Source organism: Polypterus senegalus, chromosome 12 (genome assembly GCF_016835505.1).
Source record: "Polypterus senegalus isolate Bchr_013 chromosome 12, ASM1683550v1, whole genome shotgun sequence".
In the NCBI taxonomy this organism is placed as follows: Eukaryota; Metazoa; Chordata; class Cladistia; order Polypteriformes; family Polypteridae; genus Polypterus; species Polypterus senegalus.
The window spans coordinates 43,234,804-43,262,542 of NC_053165.1; the positions used below are offsets into that span (position 1 = coordinate 43,234,804).

The 27,739-nt window shown below is 39.6% G+C and overlaps 1 protein-coding gene across 2 annotated transcripts; it reads right to left on the reverse strand.

Annotated features, from left to right (window-relative positions):
- Positions 1-16,448: 16,448 nt before the first annotated feature.
- trh (thyrotropin-releasing hormone) lies at positions 16,449-26,985 on the reverse strand. 2 transcript variants are annotated; one of them, XM_039772199.1, is made up of 3 exons: positions 26,807-26,985; positions 26,243-26,439; positions 16,449-20,648 (listed from the first exon to the last, which is right to left on the reverse strand). In XM_039772199.1, exons 2-3 carry the CDS (start codon positions 26,427-26,429, stop codon positions 19,996-19,998), a joined length of 840 nt encoding a protein of 279 aa, XP_039628133.1. In that variant the 5' UTR covers positions 26,430-26,439; positions 26,807-26,985; the 3' UTR covers positions 16,449-19,995. The 2 variants fall into 2 exon arrangements, with proteins under 2 accessions (XP_039628133.1, XP_039628132.1); XM_039772198.1 differs by having other exon boundaries at positions 26,243-26,444.
- Between the last annotated feature and the right edge of the window lie 754 nt (positions 26,986-27,739).

Here is a 27,739-nt window from a genome sequence, read left to right on the forward strand (position 1 = left end):
GATCTCTTATTTTTTTATTTTTTTTGTTTGCTTGTTTTTCTGCTGCAACTGACCTTAAACAGTCATCTACAAAGAGATTATGATGCACAATGTTAGCTGATTCCTTGGGAACCATTTTTCTTGTGTCTTTATTCTACACAAAGCATAACAAGCATAACTAGTTCAAGAAATAGCACCAACAAGATGCACTGTCATTTTAAATGCTACCAATTCTTTCCACAGAAAGCAGAGAAGATCAGTGTCTTTATCTGGAGCTTTTACTTGGTAGAACATTGATTTAATATCAGCCATCTGTGCCACTGGCTCTTCCTAAATCTTGTAAAGACACCATTGGTTATGCTAGTTAGGTTAATACCTTTCAACAATTGTTCACTAAGAGAATTCCTATGGTAAATGGCTGTACAACCAAAAGCATTTAAATTGTATTTTTCATTGGATGATGCATACCATCATTTTGAAGGCACCTCACCCTATTATCGCTGCAATTCAAGTGTTCTTTGGGTACTTTGACAGCATAACCCTTCTCTATTATATCTCTTATGAAACTTTGCAGTCTTCATGGAAACCTGAATATATATTCAGTTTCCTTTTGAAGCTATTGACATTCTGTTCTTGAATTCAATGACTGTTGAATGTTTCATGTTATAAAGGCAAATTTAAGCAGTAATGTCCACTCCACCTGATAGTCTTGCTGACTCAGACTATGCACATGAACTTGATGTCCTCCTGAGTAATTTCTTCTTTCTCTTCATAGCTGCACAGTGGGAAATCTGTATTGTACTGTTGATGCTAAATCACTTCTATTATTGACAGATGACTAAGTAAACGTTTTGGCAGCTTACCACTGGTTTTTTTGCAAGGTCATCTGCTTCCTTGTATGGCCCACCTAACATCTATCAAATTACAGTCTTCATATTGTGAGGTCCTTCTTCTCTGACTTACCATAGCTCAAAGTCTTTTGGGTTGTTGATACCTATTAATTAATCTAAATTCTGAATCTGTAAATGGTAGATGTCCTTCCTCAAGATATGTCTACTTCACAATGTCCTCTTGCCGTGGAATAGTTTCCCTGTTTACTGGAATAGAGACCTGCATATAGACTTTCAGCAAAATAATATATGACTGAGACTGCAGACTTCCAAATCTGATAAAATCAAGCATTTAGTCAAGATTTCTAAATTAGTATAGCAAATTATTCATTGTTTAGAGGAGAACTTGAGCTCTTCTTCTGTGAAGGTAAAGCTGTTGTTGAAGATTTTCAGTGCAAATTGGTACTGTTCTACTAGGATCTATAGAGGCATAAAGTATAATGTATGTTTCTAAATACTGTGGCACGCGGCTGGGGGTAGTACCCAGCCGGGACGCCCAAGAGGACCAGAGGAGGGCTTATGCCTCCTCCAGACCACGCAGGGATGATCGCCCTGGCGGCTTTGGGGACCATGGGTACAGAGCTTTGAAGCTCAGCCCTGTAGGGGCCCGTGGTCACCACCAGGGGGCGCCCTGATGCCAACGGAGCCCTGGACCACAGCAGTTTCGACACACCCGGAGTGCTTCTGGGTGCAGAGCCAGTACTTCTACCACACTAGGGAGTGCCGGTGGAAGATTGTCGGGAGGCAGCTGGAGCACATCCAGGTGATTATAAAAGGGGCTGCCTCTCTTCATTCGAAGGCTGGAGCTGGGCGGAAGAGGAAGAGGAGAAAGGCATTGTATTGAGGGCCTGGACTTTGGGGTGATTGGTGCTGCGGCACTGGGTTGCGTGTGTTTCACCATTGTAAATATCTTGTAAATAAACGTGTGCTGCGTGTTAAAATCATGTCTACCTGTCTGTGTCCAGGCTGCTTACCACAATACCTTTTACTCTCTTTGGATTTTACCTTAACAAGGACCACATACTTTATAATGCACATTCTTCACTGCTCCTGATGAATGCACAGATCACCTTCTTGATTTCCTCAGTAGTCTCTGTAGCTTCATGTCTTGAGTTCTCATTTTGGCAACGTAGGTAATGATAGCAGCAACACAAGTTCGTCTCAGGCCACTTTTGAGGGAAGACTTTCAATTCTTGGTGATGTCTTTTCTCTCCGTCTATGTGCAGCTTCCAAGTAAAGGATGCAGAATAATATCTGCTTCTCTGTTTAGCATGTCAACAAAATCAGCAAATTGTACTGATCTTCCAATATATTCCTGAATACTGTAAGTTTTATCTCTCTGTTTAGTCCGCATTTGAAATAGGAGCTTTGATAAGGTAGTATGTCCGTTTATTCCTATGCTCTTATGGTAAAATGCATTTGGGGTCCATGGTAGTGCAATAATTCACAAAAACCAAAAAAAAGAAAACCAGTCAGCTCACCCTCAAGCACATTCATAGGTGCACGTGGCAGTGTTGACGAGTGGCCCCACAGTATTGATAAGAGAACTGGCGGAGCCCACGTTCATGTGCAGATTTGCATGGTTCTGCCGATTTTCTCATTAGTGGTCTGGGATTTGTAATTAAGGCACCTGCACCCACTGAAGTATAGAAGAGCCTCAGCAGGACAAAGAGGGGAGATCGAGAAAGAGATAAAGGAAACGAGAATTGATGTTAAAGGAACAGGAAGTAGAGAAGTCAGCTAGAATCATGGTTAAGATGTTACTGCTTCAGAGAGAAGGCAGACAGTCGAGAATGTTGCCCAAGTGGGGTAGGGTGGGGCTCTCTGGGTTAGGGTCACCCCTGTGTCCAGAGTGGCAGAAGCAACCAACCTCTTCAAGTGGGCTGCCATGGAAGGCTGAGGAATGGCAGTGAGAGAAAGAAGAAGGGGTCTTTGTAGATGCCAGGAGATGGCAGCCAGGACATGAGCCAGTTTAAGGGTTGACGGAGCTTAAGGATATCTTCTCTTGTTGAATAGACCTTAAACAGGGAGCAGAGAAGATGTTTTTGAATGGATGCACTGAGGCTTGCAATTCTTTTCAAGGACAGATCCTGACTGTGTTTTCAATCTTCTAATTTTTTTTAATTCTTTTTTTTATTTTAATATTTTTTTGAATTTATTTATAGCAAGTAATATTCCATACAAGCAAGTCAAACTTGACAAAACTAAGTTCAGATCAAATCAACCCATGAGAAAGAGAGCCAGGCCAACAGACAGAATAATACTTTACGAGTAGAACAAAAATTAAAAAGGGAAGAAAATCCTTTCTCCCAATTTAAATATATTATTCTAAAATGTTATTGATTAGATCCTGCCAGGTTTTAGAAAAGTTTGGCACAGATCCTCGAAGTGAGAATTTGATTTTTTCCGATGTCAAATAATATATAACATCAGTTACCCACTGACCCAGTGATGTGAGCTACGACTATTCCAGTTGAGCAAGATAAGTCTCACGTTCCAATAATGAAGTAAAGGCAATCACAGTTTGTTTGTCCTCCATTTTAAGCCCATCTGGGAGACCACCAAACACAGCTGTTAGTGGGTTAGGAGGGATTGTGGCTGTCTGATAGGCATTTAAAGAATCTGGTCCAAAATTATGGTAATTTGGTGCAGGCCCAAAACATGTGGCCCAATGAGGCTGTAACTCGATTGCAATGTTCACAGGTTGGATCTTGCCCTAGAAACATTTTGGACAATTTTACACAAGACAGATGTGCTCGATGAAAGATTTTAAGTTAAATAATTGTATGCTTTGTGCATATGGAACCTGAGTGAATTCTCCTTTTCTGAAATGTTGAGTAAGAGATCCTTTTCCCACTGTACTCTGGGGTCTTCAAAAGGGAGGGACATTAGAATTTTTTTTATATATTATGGAGATGCTGTCTGGGTCCCCAAGACTGATCAATATCTCTTCTGGAATAGAAATGGGTGGGAGGTGAGGAAACTTGGGCAGATTTCATTTAGCAAAGTTTTATAAGAAATGTATTGAGCGTATCTGTTCGTAAGATATGAAGACGTTATCTATTACAGATCTCTAAATGATTTAATCCCAAACATTAAAAATTACATATGTTTGAGAGGGTGGAAAAAGGCAGTTCTCGTGCAGAGGTGCCACAGATAAAAGCTTCTCTTCTTGAAGTACTTCCTACATTGGTTCCATATTCTGAGTGAATGAAGCACAACTGGGTTGTTAGCATATTGGTGATGACTTGTATTTACTGGGGGCAGCACGGTGGCGCAGTGGTAGTGCTGCTGCCTCGCAGTTAGGGGACCCGGGTTCGCTTCCCGGGTCCTCCCTGCGTGGAGTTTGCATGTTCTCCCCGTGTCTGCGTGGGTTTCCTCCGGGCGCTCCGGTTTCCTCCCACAATCCAAAGACATGCAGGTTAGGTGGATTGGCGATTCTAAATTGGCCCCAGTGTGTGCTTGGTGTGTGGGTGTGTTTGTGTGTGTCCTGCGGTAGGTTGGCACCCTGCCCAGGATTGGTTCCTGCCTTGTGCCCTGTGTTGGCTGGGATTGGCTCCAGCAGACCCCCATGACCCTGTATTCAGATTCAGCGGGTTGGAAAATGGATGGATGGATGTATTTACTGGGCTACAAAGTAAGGACTATAAAGAAGTACTGCAGGATTTTATTTCTATTGCGGACCAAGCCTGTGTATGGTCATCTATTTGTGTCAATGCCCAGGTTTTTATAGCTTGTATATTTGCCACCTAGTAATAAAATTGAAAGGTATAGCCATGCCACCTTCTGCCTTAGGTCTTTGTAGGGTCGCCCTTTGAAAGCATTCAACCTTCTCATTTTTACTGTTGTTTGGAACATTCATTTGCATTTATCCTCCACAAAGACAATCCCAGCCAACACTGGGCACAAGGCAGGAAACAAACCCCGGGCAGGGCGCCAACCCAATTTTACAAGTCACTTACTCAAAAAAAACAGGTTTGAAAAAATTAACATTTTAAGTTAATTAACTTAATTTTTTTGTGGCAACTTATTGCCTCGTTTTTTTTTTGGTTTTGTTAACTTGTTTGGGTTTACAGTGTATGGGGAGAGACAGTAGCTTCCAAGAACCTTTTAATGAAGAACACAAGCTCTAAAAGTATAGGTTTAGATAAAATTAAATCTGAAAATGCCCAGGCATCAAATCAATATGTCAAACAATAAACTAAATGTATAAAGGAGCTGATTTAAGAGACAAACTCACAGAGCCCACATCTGTATAAGCAATCTGTGGTATAAAAAATAACTGGGAAAACTCCAAAATTCAAGAGAGGAAAAGCACGATTGGTCATGGTGGCTCAGCTTGTCACAGTTGGGTCACCTGCCCTACTTTAGTTTAATACACATGCACATTGAGATGAGCTTTCAGACCTTTGTGTCGGTAAGATAGCAGGCCTTAACAGATCTCAGAGTCAAAGATCTCCATTTGTAAATGAACGTAAAGCTGTAGCTTACACCTCACTGCCAAGGAAGTCTCCTGACTTTGTAAATATGTGTTTGTAATGGGCTCACTTTTATCTCATTTTTAATTCATTTTTCTGATGTGATATTCCTTCCTGCATAATTTGTACTTTTTCTTCCATCTAACATTTTCAAACATTGATAAAATGATATATGACCCTTTTTCTTCTTTGTAACTGTGAAGTGCATGGCTGAGTTTCAGAAATTGCATTTGTATGCTACCACGATCAGTCGGGGTCACATTCCCTGATTTCCTAGAAAAGCTTGTGTGAGGGCAGGTGAGGACACGCTTGTTGGAGCGGCACTGTAGATAAGAAACAGTAGTGCAAAGATCTGCATTTTCATATGGCTGAATTTGCCTCCTACTGAATAACGTTTAATGTTCAAGATTTTAAATGAGAAAAGAAACTGACAGGTAATAGACAGGAAAAGACATATGGCAGAGTTGTAAGATATATTTGTCTCCAGGGAAATAAAAAAAAAGGATTTACCCGTCTTCAAACTGTGAAGTGGAATCATAATTGCTATATTAAGATTCTTCACTGTTGTTATTCTGGAAATCAGAAGACTAAAAGGCTGCCATGCTTGATTGATCTTAAAAGGAAAGGATAGATTTTTGTTTAAGCAATTTGAAAAAATCTGCCAATCTGAATTCAGTGCAGCCTATTTATCTCATGGGAAAATAAAATCCTTGCTGTACTGGTGCTGTGCACATTCGGTGAGGTGCAGAGGGAAGGCTGAAGGTGATTGATTTGCAGTGAGTGACTTGATGGAAAAAAAATTGTTTCCATGAATGAATGAATGAAGAGCTTGGTAATTCTAAATTCTCTCAGAGCTTAACTCTTGACACCATCGAAACCCCGCGAGTCTCTCTCTACAGTAGACATGGCCTTGGCCTCTGCTGAAAGACTCCCGTACTTTCTGCTCTGGCTGCAAACTGGAGTCCAAAAGTGTCTGCAAGCTGGGCCATTTATGATAATCGTTTGAATTTATTAGTTTAATTTGGTACTGGACCCTGCATGGAAGTGCAAATAATGGTATGGAATTTCTCCTGTTCTTTAAATGTTATAACTATATCTTTCAAGATAAATAATTGAAATGATTCCTTATTAATTCAAGTTGACACTAGGCTTTGATTAAAACCAGCATTGGTTATCTGGGATTGCAAACCAGTTGTAGCTCAAAAAGTACTTGTTATTGTATGTATATGAAAAAATGTACTAATGAACTAAAATGTACTAATTCTAAATGTCATTTTTTAATGCAGAATTTATGTAGCTGAACATATAGGTAAGTCCAAGGAGTTATATATCTTTTAAGTAATAAAGCACTTATGAGATTGTGACTTTCTTTTGATTTAATAAAGCTAAAAAAAACTATCCGGTGTGAGTGCCCGTCCGACCACAGACAGACAGACACCATTCTTAAGTTCACCACACACAGTTTATTTCCAAGTTGTCAAAGTCCCACATAGCACACAGTGCTCCAGCACCAAACACCCTTTCCTTGGGCCTCCCATTGGTCCACTTTGGACCGCCTTCTCTTCTCACTCCGAAGCCTTGTCCTCTTCCTTCAGACTCTCGCTCCTTGACTGTTGGAAGGCGGCCCCTTTTACGCTCACCAGGTGCTTCTTGTTGAACCTCTGCTGGCACTTCCACCACACCAGGAAACACTCTAGGTGACCCTGGACTTCCTTCTGCCAGCACTTCCTGGTGTGGTGGAAGTGCTGACTTCCAGGGCTCTAGGATCCACCGTTGCCCCTGGTGGAGGCCATGGGCCCCTATATGGTTGAACTTCCCAGCTCGGTTCCCGTGACCACCAGGGCGACTGTCCTCTCTCTCTCTCTATATATATAATCCCTTTCCCGGTCTTTCCAGGCATGCCCATCTGCCCGCCACACCAGTTAATAAAGCTGTTGCAATAATCATAACCTGCATTTCTTTTTCCATATGAAACTGTAAACCTACTTTTTCCCACTCCTGTATATATAATGTAATATTTTGCTAGCGGGTCATGGAGCCATGATTGTTAGCACTTCTGCCTCAAGGATCTATTGTCCTGGGTTTTATTCTGATGCCCAGTAGCTGGGTGCGTGGATTTTACTTACTACTCCATTTTTCCTTCCAGATTCCCCAAACACATGCAAGGAAGAGGGATGGTGACTCTAAATTAGCCTGAGTGTGAGTGTGGCTGTGTATCCTATCCAGAGTGTATCACCATCTTGAGTTCTGTACTTCCACGATAGGCTCCTACCTTCTGAACATGAATTGGATTGCTGTAATCTGAGTACTCATTTGTGCACATGTGTAGTGGTGATGATGCACATAGAGAGAAATCAGGATGGAGCTCTTCACTTACTGTAACTCACACTGCAAGGTGCTTGCACCTGAGATGGAGATTGCAGGTTTGAAACTGACCACCAACAGCTCACTAAAGAGGAAATCTTCAAACTGAAAATAGGCGACCATTGGGATGGTATTAGCCAGGTGATGAGCAGACGTGCTATCTGGCAAATATGTTCCTGATTGATGGAGTGCAGCCGAGATGGCAGGTTCTCCTATCTCTGCAGAGGACCTCTGAAGCTCTGTTAGAGTGAACACCTACCAGATGAAGAACCTTCTCACCTAGTCATGCTGTTTTGACAGAAGACCAACTCTAGGAAGAGTCTAGATGATTCTAAACTTCTTCCATTTCACAACTATTGATGCCACTGTGCTCCTGGAAACACTTAAAGCTTTAGAAATGGGTTTATCCCCTCACCCTAATCTTTGTGTGACCAAAATTCAATCATGGAAGCCTACAGAGAGTTCCTTAGACTCCATGGCTTGATTTTTGCACTGACATCCAGTGTTAGTTGTGTGACTTTATAAACACAGGTGTGTGCCTTTCTAATCTGTCCAACCAATTTAGTTTGCCATAGGTGGACACATCACAAGAAAAATTAAAGCAAACTGTGTAGCATGTTCCTCTAAATGCAATATGAGGAGCCTGACATACGCAAAAATCTTCCACTCTTAGTTAGAGACTAATGCTAGCAGGTTCAGAAAATGGACAGCCCTAATTTGATCCCCTTTGATGGAGTTGTCCTTTATGAACAAAAAATAAAACCACCAGACTAAATTGAGCCGATTAAACAAAGTAAAAGCCCAAACAGAATTATATACATACAGTATTCCCCTTAAGAAAATCATACACGAAATTGAACTGAACAAGTAAACAAATGCTGATGTATATGATTCACCCCTTTATAATGAAATGTGCAGAAAAACATCAAAGCAGAAAAAGTAAATGAGACAAAAGAAACATGACTACATACAGACAGCAAATGAATATACACAACACAGCACACTTACATACACACATACAGTACATATATATACATATATATATTTAAATATATATATATATATATATATATATATATATATATATATATATATATATATATATATATATATATATATATATATATATATATATATATATATATATATATATATATATACACACATATCTCTCTATTATAAAAAAAAAATATTGGGACGAGACATGACTTTTTCAGAGAGATACTTTTATATCCCGCAAGACGAGTCTTTGTGCCAAGAGATTTAACCACATCCGGGGCCGGAAATAAAAGACAAAGAGTAGATGACAAAGTAGAACGTCGTAAAGAATTCAAAAACGTTGGCATGATACACATGCAGAGTAGGTTAGAGATAATGGATAATTCGAAAGTCTCAAAAAAAATGATAGTAAAGACCACATTAGCACAAACAAATAGAAATTATTATTCGGTGAAATAACGGAACAGCAAAAAGAGATTGAATATATTGTTTGGATTTAAACTTTAAGTTGGAGGCTTGTAGATCATCTAATTTGTGTTGCCATCAGGAAAAAGTAGTGTTTCTTCCCAATGAAGAGGTGTATCCGAGAGAATTAAAAGAGGTTGTTTGTTGAAAGTGAAATCCACATATGCGAGTTGCAGAGACGTGAAGTGGCTGGCATGTAGCGCAGGCTGAGGTGGTTGGCGAGCAAAGCGAGCATAGGGAGATGCCCCCTAATATAAAAATATATAAAAGTATAAATCACAAACACACCCCATACACATCCCCAGTCCCTTTTAGATCTTACTGGGTATTTTGCCGTTAAATCTAGCGCACTGGTAAAATGCAACACTGGCACATTTCCCCTCTAAAATATAAATGAGCGTTCTCAATGGTTTAGAGATAATTCCTTTCCTGGACGCTGAAGTCTGCCTTACCCAGGTGTAATGGTGTTAACTCACATCCCTCAAGTGGAAGATACAAGCATCACAAATAAAAGACAGCTATGTGCATACAGATGTCCTTCACTGGTCAGCCAGCACTCTTTTTCACTTGCGCCTGGACCAATCTACACACAGAGTTTTCGTGCCTTTTGGATTGCTCCCTATTTAATCCCCTCTCCCAGCTCCTTCTCCTCTCTTTTTTTTCAAATGCGTGCCTCTGTTTTTTGAAGCCAGTTCCTTCTCTTATGTCATACACCAGCGTGTTTATGCAAGGACCCACAGGCTTAGTTTGGTCCCGTTCTTCCCTTAAATAGACATCCTTAAAATTTTCAATACCTAAGAGATAGAGTATATTCCAAAGGGAACAAGGGGGCAGAAATAGACACAGCGCATACAATATGTGTCAACTGTTACATAACAAGATGCACCTGACCAAAATGTAGAGTGCCACAGCAAAGCTCTGAATACTTATATAAATGATGGATTTAGTTTTTGATATTAAATATATTTGTAAACCTTTCTGAAAGCATGTTTTCACTTTGTTATTTAGGTGGATATGCAGAATGGCCAACTTATCAATTTCAAATTGAACTTACAACACAATAAAGTGTGCAGAAATTAAAGGCCTGAATACTTTATAATCCACTGTATGTATGTATGTATACTAACAAATTTCTGAGTTGTCTGGTGGTGTTTTACCTTGAAAGGCTATGAATACGAGGACCAGCCATCCTAATCTGAATTTCAGTGATGAATTCTCAGTGAATTTTATACTACCTATGGACTCTCAATAAACAATTAGAGGCTTGAAAAGAAGGTTGCTTTCAGATCTGTCTGGTACCAAACTACTGCCCAGCCAACAAAGGTTCATGATGAAGTTTTAAGTTGTGGAATTTAAACTAAGGCTGTTATGTTCTAGATGCTTAATTAAAGGAAAGTACTGAAGAGTCTACTGATTATCACTTGGTGCCGAGCTACCACACAGAGTTGGAACATCTCGTAAAGGACAATGAGGGTCTACAGCAAACAAATGCAGATGCCCTATTTGCAATGTTAAGGTATTGACCACCACAGACTCTGATCTTTGCTGCCCACTGAAGTAGCTTATGGCTCTGCATGATGATAATCTGAGATCATGGCACTTTCTTGAAAGAAAAAGGTTTGTTTTCTGCAAATAAAATGAATGGAGAATGGAATTTTCCTCACGTGTGAAAATAGACAAGTTTAGAAAAGTGACCACTCAAAAGCTGCAGCAGTAAGCTTTGCAAACATTGTATCAGGTTCTTGTGGTGAAGCAAAAAATCAAGTGATTGGACAAAGGTTCTGAATTGCTGGTAATTCTATTGCACCTCTTCTACTTTGTTTATGTTTATGAAATTTGAGTAGTAAGTTGCAGAATAACAGCAAGAAGGAAGTGTGGGATGGGATGAAGATCATCACTGGCTGCAGCATGAAGCGGGATGCCTCCATCGAGAGAGACAGGGAGAAAGCAAACCTGATGAACAACATTTTTAGCAGGTTTGACCACCCTAACCCACTCTCACTCTCACCTCAGAGTACTGCATCCTCCACCCATCCTTCTGCTGATACCAGCATAGGAGAGAGTTTCCCCCACCCACAATTACAGCAGCCCAGGTAAGCAGAGAGCTGAGGAGACTTCATGCCAGCAAAGCAGTAGGTGCAGATGGAGTATCGCCACGACATGCTAAGTGATTCAGGGCTGCTGTTTATGTCATATGAGAGAAGCCAGTAGAGGTAGTATGGGGATGTGGTTTAAATTCTCTACCTCAGCTGCCTTCTATCATGGAAGTGTCTGGCATAGTTCATTGGTGGTTTGGTGTGGACTTGCACCACAAGCCATCTCATTTTGCAGATTTGCAGTCTGGTGATTGTGATCCATGACCATGCAATCTCTGGATTACAATGATTACAATGATTCTCAGAGGCAGTCTCATATTAGCCTGAGCTAACAGGAGAACTCCCAGCCTTGACCAAGCAGATACTGATTTTCTAAACACTATTAGTGGAGGACTTCCTCAAGACATCAACTGAGTAGTCTATTCATCCCCCACTTGACTATACAGCACTTCACCTCAACCAGGAAAGGATTCAAGTACACATTTTGGGCATGCTGGAGGGATTATATGTCATTACTGGACTAGGAGCACCTTAGAATTCCTCATGAGGAGGTGTAGAGTGTTGCTGGAAGTCAGGATCAACCATCTGTTTGTTGCCAACATCACTGTCATCAGGACATGTCAGTGGAAAGTGAAGTGAAACTTCTTTAAAATAATTACTTATATTTTTCTTTCATAGATTTTATGGGCAGAATTTCCAGGCATAGCGAAGGGGTGGAGGAGTACAGTTCGGTGACCCCAGGATTGCACATCTGTCTTTTGTGGTTGATATTCTTCTGTTGGTTTCATTGGGTGACCTCAGGTCTGCACTTGGTGGTTTGCAGCCAAGTGTGAAGCAGTCAGGATGAGTATAACCATCTCCACGTCTGAAGTTATGGTTGTCACTTGGGGATGTGTGGATTGTCCTCTCCAGGCTGAGGTGCAAGTGCTACCTTAAGTGGAGAAATTGAAGTATCTTGGGATCTTGCTCTTAAGTGACAGAAGAAGGGAGCTAGTGATTGGCAGGTGGATCAGAGCAGCGTCTGCAGTTATGAGGATGTTAATTATGGTGAAGACAAAGTGGAGCCAAAGGGCAAAGCTCTCAATTTACTGGTGTGTCTATGCTTCTTCCCTCACCTTTGGTCAAAAGAATTGACTGGTGACCGAAAGAACAAGATCATAGATACAAGCAGCAGAAATGTGTTTCCTTCATAGATTGCCTGGGCTTTGCCTTTGGGAAGATGTGAAAGTAGAGCTGCTGCGCCGCAGAATTTAAAGGAGCGAGTTGAGGTGGCCCGGGCAGATAATTAGAATGCCTCCTGGATGCCTCCCTCTGATAGTTGTTTGGCATATCCAACCAGTACAAGACCTTGGGGCAGACCTAGGACACCATGTCTCAGCTGGCCTAGGAACACATTGAAGGAGGTGGCAAGTAAAGGGATGTCTGGGCATTTTTGTGACCTGGAACCAGATAAATGGTATAAAATGGATGGATGGATTTTCTTCATGTCAGCTTCATTTTCTATAATTGATATCACACTAAAAATACAGAATGCATGATGTGACCTCTTCTCTGTTTTGAAAACACCACAAATTATTCATTATTATTTTACTTTAGTGTGACATTTTGTCACATAACATGACTGGAATAAAAAAATGATATAGCCTTTACTTCCCTGAATCATGTAAGGCTACTCGTTCTTCAAAGGAAATCGATTCCTGACAGACACCTATCAGTATTTTGCTGTGTTTACTGAATGTCCAAAAAGCCTTTAGACTAATACGGAGTGATCTAATTGACTGAAAACAGCCACATACTCTTTGTAGAGACCCTGTTTGGAGAAGGCTGCAAAAAAAAAGGTTCATCATCCCATGATCCTACAAAATTCTACAAAGTCATGGTACTTCTCTTAATTTCACTGCTGTACATAATTGTAGGCTAGTGCAGAACATTTTTCGTAACTAAACACCACCATGGGCGTGTATGTTTTCTAAATATTAAAATAGGCACTTGTTTTAAAAATACATTTAAAATATTAAAGTGCAACTTAAAGCCTGACACTTGCTGCATGTATTGCGCTACATTAACATTTATTTCATAGTTATTCCAATATCTCTTAGCTATCATTTACAAAGGAGAGAAGTCAATTAAAATAATCTTTACAGAATCAGCTTTTACACCATATAAGTAATTTTATGTAGAAAAATAATTCTGGCACCAACTTTATTTTGCTCAGGAATAATATTATTTTATATATACTGTATATATATTTATATATATATACATCACAATATTAGCATTTCATGTACAAGAGATGACAAGGATAACACAGAATAAATGATAACATGATAACAGGTAGTAAATTATTTGTTTTACAGCTGTTGCTATAATTGGCTTTACATCTGAACATTGTCTTGAGTTTTTTAAAGGCCACATTATATTCTTTATCTGGAGAATTCAAACACCTTGAGAAGTACAAATCTCTATTGAAACTGGAAAATCAGGAAGATATATGTACAATTAAAACTAGCTGTGTGAAAAAAAGTTTGAGTTATATTCCAATGACACAATGGAAATCAAAGACTAGTGTGCTGAGTGAATTTACAGTTCTTAGGAAAGCCTGACAAACTATTAAACAAGATCTGCACAGGCAAATGAATTTAAGTCCCAGCCCGGTCACTACCTGTGTGAAGTTTACATGTGTAGCTTTTGTCTGTGTGGGTTTTATCTGACTTCAGTTTCTGCAGATACACAAGGCTGACTGGCTACTCTACACTTAATGGTCTAAATAAGTGTGCATGAATAGGTGTGTCATATGTTTGACCTGCTGATGTCTAACTGCATCAATTTATTAAAATAAACAAACTCAGAAAATACATAAATGGATACATAATCACATCATATACATATTTTTATTAGTTCATCTATTCTTTGCTGTGCAACCTTAGCAATATTAGATGCAATTCTTCTGTTATTTTGGATTATCCAGGTGAATAGGGTGGATGAGCTTGTTTAGGCTATTGGCCTGTTCTCGTTGCAATTTTTCTAATGTTCTAATTATCTGAAAATGCATATTCTCCTTACTCCATACAATTTGTACCCATCTGAGTTATAAATTATCATGATTACTTCTAATTAATGTAAGCAGAATGCCATTAGAAGCATTCTAGTTTTTTGTTTAATAAAACATAGAACAAGGCAGCCATAGCATATCCTGGTAAAACTACAGTAGGAGCAAACTGCAAATGAGACATCGGTTCATTATACAGGACACTTTGATTTTGAGGGATGGTACATTTTTGCAGTAATTAGGCATAAAAGGTCAAAGCTCAAATATGCAGTCAGTGCTTTACACATGAGGTACATGTGTTGATAAATCTGAATTTAAGCTATTATATATATATATATATATATATATATATATATATATATATATATATATATATATATATATATATATATATATATATACTGTATATGAATATATGAAGAAGACCTGGGTTCACTTCCTGGGTCCTCCCTGTGTGGAGTTTGTATGTTCTCCCCGTGTCTGCATGGGTTTCCTCCCACAGTCCAAAGACATGCAGGTTAGGTGCATTGGCGATCCTAAATTGTCCCTAGTGTGTGCTTGGTGTGTGTGTGTGTGTGTGTGTGTGTGTGTGTGTGCGTGCCCTGCGGTGGGCTGGCACCCTGTCCAGGGTTTGTTTCCAGTGTTGGCTGGGATTGGCTCCAGCAGACCCTCATGACCCTGTAGTTAGGATATAGCAGGTTGGATAATGGATGGGGGGATGGAATATATGAAGAACATCAGGTTATATGAATTGCTGATATGATATTTCAGTGGTTAAAGCAATTGAAGTACGAGTTAAAAAGGATCACTTATGAATTTTAGACTTCCATAGACTAGCAGTTCATGTTATTACTGTTTGACCCACTTGGTCCAGTCAAACTGATTCTGGAAGTGCGGTTAATAAAGATATATAAGACCTTCAGATATTTTGACTACTGTTCCTCATTCTACATATGAATAACACATGGAGAAAACCATCAGGTCATTGAAACCATAGAATAGATGGCTAATAACACTCAGAAACTTCAAGGTGGACAGAATGGTTGTGTCCTTCCAGCCATATCACCAGTCACAAGACTATGAAAACTGTTCTGCTGGCAAAAGATTCAGTTCTAGTTTGTACATCCCATAATAAAGAATCCTACTTCAGACATTTCCCTGGGTACTCCAGAAGGAAAGACTCCAGAGGTGTCTGCTCTCATCTAGTTGTGCTGTGGCCCAAAGGACTTTCATTTTTGTCACATAGTATAATCGAGTATATTTGGGATAACTCAGTATAGTTTACTTGATGTCCTGACGTACTGAGTGTCCCAGTGCGCACTCCGTCTTTCACACTCTCTTTGTTCATACAGAAAAAAAACATAAAACTACTACTACATTTCCTTCTTCAGGAAATACTTTAATCAAAGCTTATCATATTAAATCATTTAAAGTATAAACTGTGCCTTGCTAAAGCATTCATTCCCTTTAAAAGTTTTCAAACGTTGTTGGGTTTTTAATGGTTTTTAGTCATCTTCTTCCTTTCAGTATTTTTATTGAACACTTGTATACTTGAAGAGAAACTACAAATTTGTTTCACAGCAGACATTTTGAAGTCAAAAGCTAAATAGCACTGCTCACCTATGTAGTCTGACCACTGTGTTCTGGTTGCTCCAATGATGTTGCTTTGTTTTACCATGGGTGTCTGCCATCGCACTACAGAGGTTTATGAATGAAACTTCTACTCTGTTAAGGAATCATTGGCTACTGATAAATCTAAATGGAAGGTATGAAAGTAAAGACTAACAAGAATTCTAAGGAAGTGATAAATTAAATGAGAAAAATGTACTCTAAGGAAAAAAATATAAACTAGACGAAAGTGTTCTGGACTCCCACTGAGCATGTTCGGCACATTTATCAAGAAATGAAAGCCTAGTATCCAGGGGCGCTTTACAATGGCTGACCCTGCACTCCGACCTCCAGAGATCATGTGAAAAGACAATTTCCACTTGTGGATTAGTACGGTATACCAAATGCAAAAAAATAGACACTGCCTAGAATCTGTCAAAACATGGCATCCAGAAAAGGTGACTCGTAAAAGAGTCCACTGAGAGGTGAACAATAGTCGAGAAAGACATGCAGTAGTTGAGCATTGTGAAGATAGATCAGTCATCAATATCAAGAGTTCTGTACAACCTTGGACTCTATGGAATGGTGAAAAAATGACAAAGCTCCTCAAAAGGAAGCCCATACCTGGAGTTTGCCTGAAAGCACGAGTGTGTACTAGCTATATGTCTCGTGGACATGCAAGGCCTAGCTTAAACAGCTTAACATTTTTGGTCTAAATTCAAATTACTATGTGTGGTGCAAAGCTAATATCGCCCATGACCCAAGAAATTTCTATCAGTGACAAATAATGGTGACAATTTAATGCTTAGGAGATGTTTCTTGTCAGCAGTATCTCAGCAGGTTTTTAGACATGATGGAGACATCTTTGCCATTATAATCACTACTGTTATCATCATTGGTTTAAAGGCTATGCAGGTTAGCTGGTTGATTCCCAAATCTTTATCCTTCACTCTTTGCAATCCTTGCCATCCTTTGGGGATAAATATATATTTTTATATCATCCAAAAACCACCTTTATCCTCCTCCTTTTTGGCCTCCCTCTGTGCCTCTACCTCCATCTCAGTGCACCTCTTTACTCTGCCTTTTGTTATACCTTAGTTCATTTCTTCTCAGCACCACACCTTTTGCCTTTCTCTTAAGTCAATATTCATCTTCCTCTCACACTGTAACATCATCTGATCATTCTTGTCTCTGATGTTCCAGGTTTACTTTATGGTCCACATTTATCTGCTTTGTCTCACTCCTACTGAGCATACTACTCCCCTCACAGCTTTCATAAAATGTTTCTTTTCAGTGTCAGAGAGGGTCCTTTAATAGTCAAAAAGATGGGACCTAAACTTTTACCACTCTTTCTGCACCTCTATCAGCACTTAACATGACACCTAAGTAGCAGAACGTTCCCACTTTCTCCAAAACATCTCCATTGCCAGTATCTAAATTTACTCTTAGTCCATCAGCATTCTGTACCTCCTCACATAAGTTTTGCAAAAAATATCACAGAGTGGCCTCCATGCCAATGCATCTTGCATGTATCCATGTCTTACAACCCATACATTGGTTGGAGTTTCTCCCAACACCTGTACTCTATATGCCACACCCACATTCGCCCATCCCTTCCAAAATGTACTCCCCTTCGTCTTTGCTATCATTCATGTTTCTTCTTACATTGACATGATTGCACATACTAATCATTCATCTATGTCAGACTCTCATGGCACCCTGTCAAAAGCTTTCTCCAGGTGTACAAGTGCAGAACGTATTATTTTCCTGCACTTGCTGACAAGTTTCACATTTGTCATACTCTTCTCAGGCATGAACCCAAACTACATTTAATTAACTTTGACCTTTTTCCCTGAGTCTCGTCTCTAGCACTTCACACAGCCACCTTTGGTAACTTCTCCAAAGACCTGGTTACTCAATATGACACACAATTCAATGAGATATCCTCTCCTTTGTATGCTGGAATGAAGACACTTCCTTTCCTATTTTCTGAAACCCACAGAATAATCATGCTCAGGTCTATCATCCAAGCAATTCCAGGACCTTCCATAGCCTTTAACATTACCAACACCAAATCAGTTAGACCAGCTGCTTTACCAGTCTTCATCTTTTTTAGTACTTTTGCTGTCTCCTCATTTGAAAAGAAACAACTTGGTCCTTCTCACAATGAACATCATTGTCCCATTCTTTCATCTCATTCAGCATCTTCTCTATGCATTCTAAACATGTACCAGTAGTAATCATGATGTTCCCTTTAGCTTTTTCAAGCAATTCACACCTACTCCATCCTGTCTTTCATTTGGAGTCTCCTTTGTAATCCTGAGTGTATTTCTCATTCCTTCTATAGTATGCAGCTCACTTACAAACTCTTGTCTGTTGACTTCTTGCACTCTCACAACTGCTTCTCCATTATTTCTTCTTGCTTCTTTATTGATCGCCCTGTCACTTTCTGCCACTATTTTTTTTCTCAACTAACATTTCTACATCTGCTTTGCACCATCATGGTTCCTGTGTGTCTCAGCAGTCATTTTGTCCATATTCATATTTCTTCTATTTTTTTTCAAATAGACATTCTTCATCATTTCTCACTTGCCATTCATACCTGATTGCTCTTGATGTTTATGTTTTAGGCAAGTTTGAAAGAAAAGTAGATTAAGTGACACCAGGGGCTTGTTACATATACAATCTACGAAAAAACGTATACTTAGAAGAAAATGTGCCTTTCAGCATGACATGACTTCAAAGAATGGAAAACAACAGGGCAAATTAAAAGGTAAATGTCCTTGAGTTGTTCAGTTAAACTCTGAACCTCTTTGAAAAGAACTGGCACAACTTCAAAATGGATTCCCATGAGTACAGTCCTAGAACTTTGAATAAACATTTTGCAAATGTGCCAAGAGTAATTGGCAAAAATCACTTGTGACCAGTGTGCAAAGCTGGTAGACCCCAATCCCAAAAGACCTAAAACTGACAAGGTGGCAAAAGATGTCTTTCTTCTTCTGAGATCAGTGTCTATGATGTCTCTGATGTTTTTCTACCATATCTAACGGATATCAAAAAACATCTAATGAGTCATTTTGTCTATTTAAAATTTCTTCTCAAGCATGTGGGTTTGCAATTAAAAAAGGAATAGAACAGAATATGTAAGATATCGTTTGGAATCCAGCAACCTTTTTATGGTGTCTGAATACATTAACAGGGCACTGTAAAGTATATGAAGATTTAAGATCTCGACCCTAAAATATTTGGATACTATATATCTTTGATTTCATTTTAGTCAGCCATGGATGTTTATTTTCTCTGTATATACTGTATTGGTATTTCATTCAGCTCTGATTTCCTTAATGTATGCCTTTAGTCCAACTAAGAATACAATGAAGGTCATTCCTTTCACTTCTACCACAGGTATATTCCCTGACCAAAGATGTTGACTAATGGAGGCAGTAGAGATGAGAATACTGTAAATAAACCTAGTTAACATATGGCAGGTAACAGCACTACACATTTTTCCATATTCAAGGAGAATAGGAACTTGTCATAAAAGTGTTGTTTAAAGCTATACAATTTGAAATGATCAATTTCAAAATATATCCAGTCTGAGCTAAATTTGGATGGCGCTGTAGTCCATCACAGGCTTCACTCCCCCATAGTGAGTTAATTTGGAGCTGCCAGTTAACCTAACATGCACTTGGGATGCAGAAGAAAAAAAAAAAAAGGAAAATATCCATTTTGACACAAATGTGCAAATTCCACACAGACAATTACTAGGCTGGGGTTCAAAGCCAGACTCCTAGAGTGCTGCGGCTCTACACCTTCTTAAATTATTATTCATTATCTAAAAAATAAAACCAAAGGATGTGGGTAACATCCTGTCTATAGCTAGCGTATCCAATTCCCCACTTCTCAAGTTGGTGAGGTTTACTTGTCAGTGAAATAAGAATTACTGGAGAAGACTTGCTGCTGAGGGGAAATAAAAAAAAAAACCAATAAACTAATAACAAATGATGCAATGAAGAAATAAATAAAAAAGTAAATAATAATTTTTGTAAATTTACATCAATCTAGCCTTATTCTTGTTCGGCCAAGTCAGCATCAAAAACAAACCTTCGTCCAGGGTGTTGCCTTTTCTCTTCACCCCTGCTCTTGTTCACATTATCTAGCAACTCAAGCAGTAAACTAGCTTTACTGCAGCCAGTCAGTTCTTGGATATCACAGGGTGGGCTGCTGTTGTAATCTGGGCTGTCTAAGTCCATGGTGCGCTTTCCAGGGTGCTGACGCTTGTCCACATCTTGAAGTTCGCTAACATCCTGATCCTCACGGTCCAGACTCCTCTTACCGGGGTGTTGTCTCTTAACAAACCCTACAAATCTCCTGCCAGGGTGCTGTCGTCTCGAGAGCTCATGCAGGTAAGCTGCTTGGGTGCCGGGTATATCAGAGTACTGCTCCCACAGGGCACGTCTGCCTGGGTGCTGTCTCTTCTGCAGGTCCATGGAGGTGTCAGCCTCCTCATCACGCTTGCCTGGATGCTGTCGCTTTTGAAATTCCGAGTAATCCTCCTCTTCCTCCTCCTTCTTTAAAGGATGCGGCCTTTTTGGGAAATCCATATATGTTAGGTCATCCTCATTTTCTTCTTCATCTCTCTTTCCTGGATGTTGCCTTTTTTCAAATGTATCTTGGAACCTTTTGCCAGGATGTTGCCTCTTTGCAAGCAATTCCTGTTCTAAAACAAAACAATAAGAAAAGAGCAATGGAAGATACTGATTTTAACATTAGGAAAAGTGTTCTGTTTCCATCTATTGTTCACTTATACAATTCAGAGTTGCCCTATTACCTGTTCTGGGTGGGGTGCTACCCTCACTCATAATGGGCCACTGTGTATATATAAATATTAAGCTAACATGTATATCTTTTGAAGAAAAAAACGAGTGCCTACAGAAAAAGCTCATGCAGACTCCACATAAAAAAGGGTCTGCAACGTCAGACTACAACACACACACACTTAATCCACTTTAGACTTGCTAAAGGTGCCAGAGTGGTTCTTCAGAGCAATACCATAAGAGAAATGTATTTTGTTTGGCTAAAGAACAACCTACATCAAGTTTCCAAAATGAACTTTTGGTTATTTAGATCTGTAACAGGTTCCATAAATAGCCATATTTGATAATAGATTTGTAAAACAAGGAGACCAGGGTTTGTGTCCTGGCTTGTCTCTTGTATGGCATTTGCATGCTCTCCCCATGTCAGTGTGGGTTTCTTTCAAGTGCTTCTGTTTTCTCCCATAGTCCAAACCCAAACACATGCAGGTTAGGTGAAGCAGCATTGTTAAACTGGCCCCTGATGTGTGTGTTTGTCTGTCCACGTGTTGTTCCCACTTTACTCCCAATGATTGGTGGGATAGGCTTCAGCTGCCCTGCCCTGTCTTGCATAGCAGGGTTAAGAACATGGAGGGATAAATGTGCCAACAGGCTCATCACTGAATAGGGCTCTTACTGCATACACTATACAAACAATCACAAGTTTTCTTTATCTTTCAGTATCTGACGAGTTCGCCTATACTCTACATTAAAAACTACTTTATCCATATCATGAAGCTCTCCAAAGCCTCAAGAACAAACTTCATAGGCAAAGAACCCTTAACGAAATAAAACGGTTTTTTGACAAGCAATGGTTCTCCAAGGAACAACACAACCCAGTAGTGGTATTAAAGAGTTCGGCTCAGAGGAATCATTTTCAGCTTGTAATTCTGATTGTTATCAGTACTACTCGGTTATCTATAAACTTCTGTGTAGCCGTTATCTATGATTTTGATGATTTTGACCCAATATATGAAAGCGCTCTCCCCGTGTTTCCATTTTTTAGAAATGCGTATTTTGCAGAAGGTTTAGGCTTGCCGATTGCAAAAGGATAAAAATGACTACCGAGCAAATGAGTTTGTCTCTTCTACCTTGTCTCGCGGGACCCTTCTCCAGGGGCTGATGGACTGTCGAAGTGACCTGGACTGCATAGTTCCCGATGCGACTAGAATGAGCACCGGCCCTGAAATTCTGGCTTCAGGGAATAAATGGATTTAAAAACGAATTAACGTTTTGTCAACTTTGATCATGACTCCCGTTTCTTGTCGTAATTATAACTGAGAAGTGGCCTTCCATCCTTACTTTAAGCCAACTAAAAAAGCAATCGGCCGAATCACGTGTGACGTCACTATATCGATCTCTTGAGTATAAAATGTGTACAATTACGTCCGCCGCATTTCACCTTTATCTTTTATTCGCGTTTTAGTGATCACAAAACTCTTTTTACTAAACCAAATCTGCGATGGCCTGGTGGCCTATCCAGGGGTTGTTCCTGCCCATCGCCCGGTGACTTCTAGGCTCCAACAGCCCCTTACTCTGCCCGGAATAGCTGGGATACGAACACGGAGAGAGTGGTGGTGCACTAAATACAAAGTAGAAGACATACTTTCACGGACAGAATTAACGCTCTTAATACCCTTGTCATGTAAACTTTACAGCTGCTTGCCATTGTAATTGTGTTTGCTGCTGTAATAAGACTAATTTAAAACGATCCTGCTTTTACGCTTTTCAAATAGGATACGCGATAACTTGTACTCAAGCAACGCGCGGTTAAAAGCCAAATAACTTTCTCATATTGAACATTTTACAAAGATTGGACGAAAATCTCTCAACTTCGCTTATCACGAGAATATAAATTCGACGTGAAAAGCAATTAGAAGTGCAAAGAAGTCAAATTGCTCCCAAATTCTTTGAAATCTTTGGAGTGCCACTGTAAAGGAAATACATCCTACTCGTTTTCGGAAACTAGAAGCGCTGGTTTCAACTTTCGAGGTGTTATCATTGTCCTCAGTGAAACTTCTCTAACCATTGCAAGGTGATGAGGGCCTGACACCAAACAGCAGACGGGATGTCAGTCTTACCAACGATACGCTTACTTCGGCACTTCCTTTTACCAGAGCAATATACTGGTGCCCCATATCAGCAAATAAATGAAAAAGCTAAAGCTGACTCTAAGAGAACGTGTATAGAGCCATCGGTTACCATTGTAGCTATGACGATGATTACCTTATTAACTAACGCGATTACTGGAGCCCAGACACGCGTTCGCACGGTGGCAAAACCTGCTCCTGTTACAGCTATGGGCGCAAGGCAGGGAGAACAAGGAGAACATTTACACTCCGATTGCCACTCAGACATCTCGAGTGATTTAGAGCGAATACCACTCGTAAAATAACGGTTCCTTAATGGAATTTTACTGACTCGTGTGGTTGGTTTTAGAACAGTTGCTGATAACGAACCATTTGTTCGGGGAAGGCCATTCTGCATATAAAATGTGTTCATGATGTGCCGTAGTGGTTAAGACTATGGACTCCAATCCCTGAAGTTGTGGGTGTAAATCCTGCTGCTGATAGCGTGTGACCATGAGCAAGACACTTCGCTTGTCGCATGTGCTCCAAATGGACAAAAGAAATGTAATTAACTGAAGCTCATATTGTAAGTAGCCTTGGATGAAGACGTCAGCCGTAAATGTTCATTAGACTTAGTAAAGATGTTTGGACAAAACCGAATGTCGGCTAATTAGCAGGATACTAACAGATCAAGAAAACCGTGTGTTATTAAAGAAAGAAAAGTCCTTTTAAAATCATAAAGCCATTTGGTTTTCACACATCACTTATCATCTAGGAATGGTTATTTATAAATCCTGTTACGGATTTAATCATATTTTTTTTCTTGAATTTCCTTGTGGATGGTCCTTTTCTGTTCGGTCGCCCTATCTTGTACACCATTACACCAGTTATGCACCTAAAGTCTAGATTAGCCTTCCAATTGGAATTCGCCAGGCTAATACAGTAAAGCACTTTAAAACACTGCTGAAAACACATTACTTTAATATGGCCTTCTCATAACTTCACTTTAATTTAATCCTGATACTCTGTGTATATTTAATTCATTATAATAACTATTCATGTTGGCTCTAAAATCTGTACTAACATCTACTGTCTCTTCTGCTTCTTTTTCAGGTTTCTTTCGCCACCACCACCTACTCAAAGCATCATGATGTTCCTACATTGAAGGACTAAAGTCAGAAATCTACGTGACCATCATCATCAAGTCCTTCCGTGAGAACCCTAAATACAAAGAGGACTGGGGACTGGGCGGTCTCATGGTCTGGAATCCCTACAGATTTTATTTTTTTCTCCAGCCGTCTGGAGTTTTTTTTTTGTTTGTTTGTTTTTTCTGTCCTCCCTGGCCATTGGACCTTCCTTACTCTTATAATTAATGTTGACTTATTTTTCTTACTGTGTCTTTTATTTTTCTATTCTTCATTATGTAAAGCAATTTGAGCTACATTTTTTGTATGAAAATGTGCTATATAAAATGTTGTTGTTATTAGAATGCAGAAGGAAAGCGATCAATACGTGTGGACACGGAAAAAGCGCACAGACCATAATTCGAAGATACGATTCAGGAGACCTAAGAAAGCCGTGCTCCCATTGTTATCTTATTCTTTTTCTTCTTATTATTAAGTCCGTTTCGAAAACGTTTAATTCAGTTCATGGTCCCGGGGGCTGAGTCGTTTCCTGACAGCCTGGCAAAAAAACAGGAGCCATCTCGTAAAGGTCGTAATAATAGATGATTTAATTAATAGTATAATGATAATTGTAGTCGTATTAGAAACTGCATAACTAATCAATGATACATTCTGGGAATGATTTTTTTTTATTTTAAATAGCATATTACAGACCGCTCAGGTGAACACTTGATATGCACTGGCAGCAGCAGCCACCCACCAGCAACACTTTAAATGCAGCACGCCAGTTGAAGTGGTCCCTGCTGGACAATCGGTGATTATGGCCTCGGACGATCTTAAAGATGAAAAGTATTATTTTCTGACACTTGTGTAAATTGTGCTGAAACCAGCAATTAGTTATTATTATTTTTTTTATTTTGCTGCGCTCTGTTTGTAAAATTAAATTCTGCATTATAAGGGATATTTAAAATATGTGAACCAATCAATACCAAGTTAGAGAGCCAGTTTGTAGTACATTGAAGTAAAGCAGGAACCAATCCTGGACGGGGCATCAATTCTACACGAATACGGTGGTTGATTGACCTAAAACGCGTGGTTTGGGGGGATAAGGAAACTACCTTCAGAAACCCCACGATTCAAAACGCAAACACCGAAGCTGTGAGACAGCAGCTCTAATCCCTGCGCCGTTGTGCGTTCACGATCAGCAGCTTTTCACAGCTCATCTCTAGCTGCCTTAAAAAGGAAATGAAGCGCATATGATACACTAGTTCAAGAGCAACACTTTCACATTTGCATTGCACAATGGGACTTCGAATACTCAGTTGTAACAGGACATCCAAGACATTGTCGTGACAAACCGCGCAAAGCTGCGTTCCAGCACGTTCGCCTAATCGCCTGCTTTTCTTGTGTCCGTTTATTGACTTCTAAAGCTGACTTTTTTTTCTTAGAAAAGAGAATAACTAAATAAGAATTATTCCACCCTCCTCAGTATTTCTCTGAAACCGACTAGCTTAAATTCGCGTTTATTGCATCTTTTAATAAGACAGGTAATAAAATTTAAAAATTTCGAAAGCTGGAATGAAAAAGTTTACTGTTCCCCCAGAAAAATAATCCAAACGACCTCCGCTGAAATAGACTAAGGCTGCGCTTCAGCAGTTGTTAGTGTTTCTGAAGATCGCAACATTTCAACATAAACAGAGTCAATGCGCTCGTCTGTCACGGCTTAGATTTTTCACCAAACGAGTGAAAATGAGTATATTGGCATGCTTACCGCAACACGCATGAACTGAAATGCTCAAAGAAGAAATTCGACAAAAATTAAATACTAAATAAAGCAGTTGTTGACTGGACTCGAAAACTTAATAACCCACAAATAAAGCGCAGGAAAAACAAACGCGTTCAAACTACCGATGCTCGAGAAAGGAGCGTAATCAGCTATTTACTTTTTTCCAGTTATAAGGGGACTACAGAATTGTAACGTGGGAAAAGTCTATGCAATTCCTCATCAGCATATAATGAAGTGAAACATATTTGCATGGAAAATGCGCCTCTACTAACTTTAAAAAAAACAAAAAAAAAACAACTCTGCGTGCATCGCGAGGGAAAACTATTAAAATGCAAATACGCAATCCGACGTAGTTTTATTTAAGACAACTATGTAATGCTAAAGTGCGACCATTGACGAGTTATTTGCAGCCCTACCTCTTCCCATCTTATTCAGCTGTATACAATCTCTAGCATTTAGTTTTCAAGTTGGAAGTTAAATACCATTAGCACTGTCATCTTCTATTTTCCTGAGAATGGATCGAATGATGAGGTTCTCGGCTCTCTGCAGAATTTCATCCATAGGTACTCGCTCGGCGGGGTCTTCTTCCTGTGCAACGTGCTGGCCCACATTGACAGTCAGATTGCAAGCAGTGAGAAAAGCAAGGAGGATCAGGCAGGTGGACCTCATATCTTAGGAGCTGTGCTGCAACAAGACGAGAAAATAAACGTAAGACCAGGCTTTTTAACCGTAGAATTAAAGATATTTGACAAGTGGCACATGAAAGGCAGACTTCAGCACCCCCGTGAGCGAACAGCGCTCGGCACTCACCTGTTGCATCGATTAACTAAAAGAGCGGACAGAAACATACAAGCATTCGACTGTGTCAAAACATGCACTGAAGGGAAACATAAAGAAAGTTTGATGAGGCGGTGTGAGGCACATGCAACAGTCCAAAATTGAACATGTGTATTTCTCCAAGCAAATGATGATATCACTTAAAACATATTCATGACCATTTAAGACAGTAAATAACATAAGACTATCATAGAAGAAAGTACACTTACCCAGCTAATATTCTTCAGAAAATGGAATCTCCGTTTTGCTTAACGATCGTTTTTGTCTACTTGTCTTATTTAAAGCTTTCTAAAATACCTAAACATTATTGTCACAAGGTTGAAATAAACCTCCACTACTCTCGAGACAGCCGGGGGGATCAAATCCCAGCAAGTCTGTGCACTTGTGCTCCTTTATCGAGTGGCTCTACATTTATAGCGGCTGTGCAGCCCCCACTATGCTAATAATTTGGTAGCAATTTAGATGAGAGAGTTCGTCGTACTGATGTCACGCAGTTGTGTGATTCACACGCACGCATATAGAAAACTAGCGAGTGTGCCATAGAGGTCGCTGTGTCGCCGTTGTTACACGGTATATTTTTTCAAAGTGTGCTAATGAAGTGGTCTTTTCAGAAGAAACGGCAAGAGATACAACGCGCTCAATAAATGGCAGCGATGCTGAGGTTAAAGGAGAATGAGTTAAAATCCAAAGTTAAAGATAATACGTGACACATTCAAATGTTGTTTACAGGTAAACACAGTTTTGTTGAAGTATACGTTACGTTAGTCAAGCTTGAGGAACATGTTGAGAAGTCTACGTACTGACACACACACAAAAATAAGTGCAACGGATTCTTTTCAAGAGAGTATTATTACACTTCTGCTGCACTTTAAGTGCGACGCCCAAGTCATATTTACTGTTAAATGAATTCATCTAGTGACTTTAATCAATATTATCACCTATGGTCTCGTTGAGGTATTCAGTTTAGGTTTGAACAATCCACTGTAACATTTTTAATCATCAGGATGGTCGTAGAAAAGCTTTGAACTAATAAAAAGTGCAGCGAGCAGATTGAAATCATCATTGTCCGTTATATAAAATATTCATCACTCCCATTCTTTTGGGTTTATTTAAACGATTGGGAAATGGGGAAAGCTTTCAAG

Excerpts from the sequence above, each read along its gene's own strand:
- trh (XM_039772199.1), bottom strand. The coding sequence starts at position 26,429 with ATGAGGTCCACCTGCCTGATCCTCCTTGCTTTTCTCACTGCTTGCAAT. Across the intron at positions 20,649-26,242 it reads AGAAGATGACAGTGCTAATG|AACAGGAATTGCTTGCAAAG; the intron begins GTATTTAACTTC and ends GTTTTGTTTTAG.